A 7,500-nucleotide genomic window follows, 5' to 3' on the forward strand; every position below is an offset into this window, starting at 1 on the left:
TAGACTCAGAGATGATGACATAGATAGGAAGGTCACTCTCCCGTCTTCATCCGCTTTTGCCCTGGATTCTCAGTACATCCGTCAAACGGAAGCAGCGTCCAAAAATAGATGCTATAGACATGTGGCAGGATTCAAGGATTAAACAAAATGAACATGAAAAATATACCATGACTCCATGATTGATATAGTCCACGCAATCTACATATGTGCATGGCTTTATCATTCAGAGTGGCATAACTCCTTGGTATAACAAAGGAAATTAGCTTATTATAAATTAGTTATTTGTGTAGGCTATTGCATTGCTGTATAGAAGCAGAATCGGGCTGTAATTGCTACATGGACCTGTGTTTGGCATTATGTGTACTGAACATAGTTAACACTTCAAAACAGTGTGCTCTATTTGCCTACATCAGTGTTTCCCATACATTGGCTTATTTGTGGCGGCCCACCACAATATCAACATTGACCACCACACAATGATTTTCCAGGTTGTACTAAATTGTGCTTAAATCTGGTTAGCATCATAACCACTCTGCGCTAATTTGTTAAAAACTGTTGTATTCAAGTTAATTCTGCAAACCTACCACCACAAATAGAATTCGATTCTGTGGGAAACACTGTACATTATTCATGCCCTGTGCAGTACGTTTTCTTGCACTTGATTGTGAGCATTGTATCAGTGTTAGCTTGGTCTGGGTGGTATGAGAAAGAAAACTGCAGTGGTCATCATGCCTTGGTAAGGCCTATTAGATTAGCCATGCACAGGCTGGTTTTAATCCTCTCCTCCAAAGCCACACATTTATCCTGTTAGCGCTCTCTTGTGGGCTTTCTCTCTTTCTCTCTCTCTCTCTCTCTCTCTCTCTCTCTCTCTCTCTCTCTCTCTCTCTCTCTCTCTAGCTTTTAGAAAATGCTGTCAGTGTGTGTTTCCATGCAGGTTTTGGCCATTTGGACATATTCATATTCCCGCTCATCTCAACCACGTGTCATTGTCAGACTTCTATCTCACTCTCTCTGCCTCTGCCCATCCCAACCCATGTCCTCTTCTTCTGCATTCTCCGTTTTCAATTCATTCTGCGCTCTCTCAGTCATCCTCCACCCCCGGTTTCTAAAATAGATGAGTTGGCGCTCTCTTTAATAACACTTTGTGAAGTGTAATGAGATTGTTAGGGAGGAGTGCGGTCAGTCTGGACAATTTCCTTCCTCTTTCTCTAACTATCCATGTCTTTCTCTCCCTGCCTCTGTACCGTTCTTACCCCCAATCTCTTCCCCTCACCCTCTCTCTCTCTATCTTTCCTTCTTTCTCTCTCTCTCTCTCTCTGTGCGTGTGTAGTGATAGAATACTATCTGTTCTTTTCAGCCAGAGGCTTTTTAACGGTGTAAGCACTTTCTCCTCCAACAATCCCTTACATTCCTGAGAGGCAATGCAGTGAATCACACTGTGCCTCATAGAGGACCACATACAGCTTGGTCTGCTTTGCATGTGAATTACACCCTGAACGGAACGTCTACATTAGGCACAAGCACAAATATGCTTTAATGAGGATCTTCAAGAAGAATTCATTTGAGCCTTCATTGGACCATGAATAGGTAAATTAATCAGCAACTGATCTGTAATGAGTCCATGCTATATGCAAGAAAGAAAATGCTCCAGAAATCTATGACTTGAAGTAGTGAAGTGAGTGATACTCGCCTGAAAATGTACTGCCAGTTAGTTTTTCCGACGGGAGGCTTAGCCTCAAACAAACCGCACGTTGCTGGCGTGCCCTGAAGAGCAGGACATTTTTACGGGTGGCTGAGGGTGTGCACCGCTGCTGCACTCTGCTGTCTGAGTCAAGCCATTAAAGCACAAAGCTTTGTCACTGTCAACAGCAGAGAAGACAGAAGCCCTTTGCCACTGGTCCCCCCCCCCCCCATCTCCACACCCTCCTCCTTCTCTCTTCTCAGCCGTGGACACCCAGCTCTCTAGCTCTCTCTGTGGCATCTGGCCAGATTTGCACCAAGCCCAATCCTATTTACTATAAATGAAATTAGGCCACCTCACATACCGCTGAGCTGTGGCCTGCATGGACGCATGGACGCTCTGAGTGGACGTGTATTTCTGTCTGTATCTCTCTCTCTCTCTCCATCTTTTTTTTTCAATCCTACTGCCAAAGGTTGGAATGAATAAGAGCTGGTCTGTGGTCTTTATTACAATGTTAACCCCTCACTAGTCTCTCCCCAACACACACACACACACACACCTACAGACAGACTTTTTTTTCTCCACGCGATATTTATATATAGTCTTCCTGGTGAGGTCATTTAAAATCTCGCTGCCTGGTTGCCGTGGTTGCATGAATCAGTCCACGGAGATAAGGCAGAGTGGGAGATGTGGGTCGTAACCATGGCGCCATAAACCAACAACCAGCTTTAATATACTGAAACAGGGTGTGTTGTCAGGCTGCATGAAGGTGTGCTGGAGGAAAGCTGGAGAGGCTGGGAAGACTGATCTCTCTGGTGGCTGCAATGAATATGCATCAGGATTGTTGTGTGTTTTTTTGGAGGGCTCAAAATGGAGCATTCAAAACACCCCATGGATGTTGTTGTATTGTGATGGCATGCATGTTTAAAAATGAGAGCTCTATTTATCTCCAAATGTTTCATGAGTCACTGCAAATGACTGGAACAGTACTATTCTCCGACTGTCAAAAGCTACACTGTCTGACCAATTGACCACTCTGACCACAGATCAATTGTCTTTATATTTCAAGTAAATGAGACTTTTGTGCTTTGTGGATCTGACACTTTAGATTTGAAGGCAAATTTACTTCTAACCACGTGAATAGTGGATTATGTTCATATCTATCATTTCTCTTTATATTCTTATACTTTGTTGCTGGTAAAGCTTATAAAGATGACCAAAGTGATGTCAGTGAAATACATCCTGAAGGCAGCCAATTATGTGTGCCTCACCCAAAGTGGTGGGGTGAAATTCTGCCTCTCATCCCATCCCTCTCCCCGGCTGTGAGTGTGTCTGAGCCCCCACGAGCAGGACAAGCTGGAGGGCACTGGAAGAATGCTAATGGGAGTGGGATCCTGGCACACATTTTCCACATTTACAGGGCTCTTGTAGCCACTTTAACTGCAACGTACAACCCACACACACTAACACACACACACTAACACACACACACACACACACACACACACACACACTAACACACACACTAACACACACAAACACATTAACACACACACACACACATACAGTATATACTAACACACAAACACATACAGTACAACACATACACTTATGCATGCACACACACCACTAGCACTAATCATAGACAAAAGCTCTGACACTAGAACATGCACACACCACACATAATAGACACACATGCACACATGCATTCCCCCACCCACACAATATGCTCACACACACAGGAAGAGACTTACAGACAGACATGGATCCCCAGCTCCATTAAATGTGCTCTGGGCAGGTTATATGTGGGGAGATATGGGGGAAGGGGGTCTCTGCAGATCTGGCAACCCCTGTGCTGTAGCCGGGGCCGTGTCCTGCAAGAAGCAGCCTTAATTAGAGCAGGCATTTTATTGATCTCAGGCGTCGGCACCTCAAGGCTTTTTCCACCCTGCTATCATTACACAGTAACTGTCTCTCTCTAGGACCCCATCCTGCATCTGAGAGAGAGAGAGAGAGAGTGTGTGTGTGTGTGTGTGTGTGTGTGTGTGTGTGTGTGTGTGTGTGTGTGTGTGTGTGTGTGTGTGCGCGCGCGGTAAGAAGTCGTCCCATCGGGCATCCTCTCACTTAAACCCTGCCTCTGTGCATGTAAGGGCTTGCTGCTGAATGTGTGTGTGTGTGTGTGGGGGGGGGGGGGTGAGGAAATATAACACAGACTGCAGGGTGTTTATTCAAATTGCAGCCCTTCAATCATCTCTCTACAGTCAGTCATTCGTCACCCCTTCATGTAGCCTCCTGCTAGTTATAAATCTACTCATATAAATTAAAAAGAAAAATAGGAAATGTGAAAACAGAGAGAGAGAGAGAGAGAGAGAGGAATGAAGGGGGAGTCTAACTCAGATTGTCTCATTATAGTTATTAAAACTCAATAGTGAAAACAATGATTCATCCAGCTCACTCAGCAGGATAGCTTTTTTTCCTGAATGTGCCTTGCCAAACATTAACCATTTATTAATGAAACCAGATTGAAAAGGGAAACATGAATTTCCTGCTTCATGGTAGAGTGGGGATGGAGCTGTGCATGTTCAACTGGTCATAGGTGGAACCACCATCCCCCATGCTTCAGTACACAATAGCACTGGGTGGATTTAGATAATGGCCTTTGATTTATTCCTGCAGTCCTGCTAAGGCAGCCAAGTGTTAAATAACCTGTGTGGTAGGAGAATGCCTTCAACTTGTAGGGTGAAGTGAAAGGACCAGCAGGGAGGCAGAGACAGGAATACAGCCCATTTAAACACAGTTGAGGAGGCTTAGTGAAATTGTTTAATGGGAAACCAACAGAAGTTTGTTGAGCTCCGGTCTTTTATCTGTCAACTCCTGTCAACACACACACACACACACACACACACACACACACACACACACACACTCAATGTGTCACAGATGACTATCATGTAAATGAGATTTCTCGTCCTAAATCCGTACAAAACGAGATAACGCGGAACAACTGAGCCCTGTTCTGGTGGGACCCCTTTATCGGGCTCAGTGGCATAAAATAACAATATCAAACATTTTTTGTAACCGGGAGTCTGATGTAGTGTAGATGACCAAAACCCTCACCGAATCTGCCCGGTAGAATGCTGCCCCCGCATGTGCGCACACGTACCGGTGATGCTGACGCAGTTCGACACAGGCAATCTGCCTGGGAGGAGCTAGGAGCGCATTGCGCGAGTTGAGCTGCCGCAGCAGCAGAGTCAGCGAGGGGAACACCGGTACGGCGTGGCGACCGACAGACACATCGGGGCGAAACGAGGGTGATCCGATCCGACAGTGAGACACCGAGCCTCAGATGGCTAGAGACTGAGGCGGATTCCAGTCATGCTGTGACAAAGCTAGTGCATGACATACCGACTGTTGCATCTTCTATATAGACGGGGATGAAAACCGGCGCTATATTAAGGAGCGACGTAAATATAATTCGTTTTGTATTAACTTTGCACTCTCGCACTGCGATTTAATGCCGACCTAATCCTTGAGGTGACACGCCCCATCTTCAAACGTTGAGAAACGAATCGGTGTTAGAGCAGCATACTGAAGCAAACCTTTACGTTCCGACAGAAATCCAACGGTGTCTGAACGGAATCTCTCTATTTTTGCTCTGTAATCCGTTTTGTCGCCGTGGTGGCAAGAGAGGGTCGAACCATGACGAAGAGCCCGCTGTACGTGCGGACCCTTTGCTGAATTGATGACATAGGACCATGGATACTTGTCTCTATTTTTGGCATTCAACTCATAAGTGTCACAAATGGATGAAGAAATAGACACCCGCAAAATCAACAACAGCTTCCTCCGCGATCACAACTATGCAACCGAAGGTATTTATATCTCCATATTAGGCTACCTACATGGGATGTCATTTTGGCTACATCACTGTATAACCTAGCTAATAATTGCATTGGGCCATACATGACTGAAGATGTCATTACAGGGTTATTGACATCAATGACGACCTATCTGTTTAGTTCGTTGTCGGGATGTGCAATATTGTTGGCCTTCTTCCTACGCAATTGGCAATGAATATGGTAACTTTTTGGTATTTAATGTTTGGTCGGTCAGGGAATATTCATGTCTAGCTACGCTAATGAATCCAGGAAGCAATCTCACTCCGTGCTTTGTAAAGGAACAGGTGTGTATTCATATTGTATGAGATGATGCGGTTCGGTGCTGTATTGGAAATACTGAAATATTGTTAGCTAATGTTGGTTTGGTTTGTGTAGAGGCCTACACATAGGCTAGGCCTAAATGCACAATCATTCAACCGGTATACCAGATATTCACCCATTTGGCAATATCGAGATGGAGATGATTGATACGTTTTGCTACTCTGTATCTGTAGCATCTCCAATAATCTTTATGAAATGTAGGCTAATGTATGAAAAGTCAAACAATTCTGGAGCTGATAGTGGTCTGCCTAATGTTTTTTAGACTAGACATTCCAGTCAGTTCGTTGATGCACAGGATCACAAAAAGCTAAATGATGAATGGTAGCCCACCTAATTAAAGACCCACTCTTAGTGAGTGAGCAGGGCCCTTCAAGCAGATCTCAGCGTAACAGCATTAGATGGTGGGGGTGGATAGGAAGAGAGGAGGAAGGGAAGAGAGGAGGAAAGGAGAGAGGAGGAAGGGAAGAGAGGAGGAAAGGAGAGAGAGGGAGATGAAGAAAGGTATGGGCTGTGAGAGAGAATGGGGGTACAGGAAGAGGCATAAAGAAATGGCACAAATCAGGAGAGAGAGAGAGAGAGAGAGAGAGAGAGAGAGAGATGTGGTGTGGAAGAGAGAGAAGAGGTGCAAGAAAATGAGAGAGAGAGGAGGAAGAGACAGACACAGACAGAAAAAGAGAGTGGAAGAGAGAGAGACAGGAGATTCTGAAATAAATCAGAGATTATGCTGAAGCCCTGGTGCTGAAGCCCTGGTCAGACAGATGTGACAGCATTCCACTTGAGCAGTTCAAATCCTCGGCACTGGCTGTACCCAAAAATTAAATCGCATAGAAGAGGGAAGAGGGCCAGCTTCAAACAGACAAGCCTCCCCCCTGGAAAAAAAAATCAGAGAGAGAGAGAGAGAGAGAATGTTGCCATGGTGCTATGTGTTATTTGTTGGCATTTACCACCATTTTCTTTATGGGTCCCCCTAGAGTTGCCTATTCCCATTTTTTGGGGGCAAATTATAATTGGTCGCAAAAATAGCTGCCGTTTAGTGAGTGGTGGTCTAGATTGGGGCTAGAGGGGACCTCTTTATTTCATCTCAGCAGGTATTGTGTTTCTGTGCACGGAAGTGCTAAAATGGCAGAGATAGTAGGGCACTCTGCTGTGGTGCAATTACTACAAACAGCAGTGGCTATGTGGATGCTGAGAGGCAGAGGGAGAGGAGCTGGAGAGGAGAGAGGAAAGGAGGGGGGATGCAGCATTTGGTATACAACCCCATAAATGGAACATACTCTTAAAACACATTCAGACAGGGGAGGAGGTGGAGTTGGGGGGGGGGGGGGGTGTAGGTTAAATCCTCTTAGCAGAGAATAGGGGATTTTCAGAATCTTTGTTTGGTCACATTAGCACATGGGCTATAAACAATGGCAGTGATACATTTGCCGTTTGCTAACTCGTTACTTTAAAAGCTGACATGGAAAAAGATTAATGTAAATAGTATCCCCGGCTGTAAGATAAACAAGATGCGATGACGATTCGTGGTCTAGTTCAAACGATTAGAGACGAGTAATCTTTATGTTTACACACAAAATAAAATATAATAACGTCCAGCATGAA

At 44.9% G+C, this 7,500-nt stretch overlaps 1 protein-coding gene across 2 annotated transcripts in view; it reads left to right on the plus strand.

Moving 5' to 3' along the window:
* Window positions 1–7,500, plus strand: part of ppp2r2bb (protein phosphatase 2, regulatory subunit B, beta b) — an 82,190-nt gene that overhangs the window by 27,064 nt on the left and 47,626 nt on the right. Inside the window, exon 1 of one of the 2 annotated variants that reach the window (XM_076274096.1) lies at window positions 4,973–5,553. The exons of the other annotated variant lie outside the window; for it this stretch is intronic. Coding sequence (XP_076130211.1) covers window positions 5,484–5,553 — 70 coding nt within the window. The 5' untranslated portion in view covers window positions 4,973–5,483. Of the gene's footprint in view, window positions 1–4,972; window positions 5,554–7,500 lie in introns of those variants that run through there. 2 annotated transcript variants of the gene reach the window in all.

Source organism: Alosa pseudoharengus, unplaced genomic scaffold (assembly GCF_046254945.1).
Source record: "Alosa pseudoharengus isolate Yale_2024_CS ecotype anadromous, Long Island Sound unplaced genomic scaffold, YU_APseudo_1.1 YU_APseudo_1.1_scf_8, whole genome shotgun sequence".
Taxonomy (NCBI): domain Eukaryota; kingdom Metazoa; phylum Chordata; class Actinopteri; order Clupeiformes; family Clupeidae; genus Alosa; species Alosa pseudoharengus.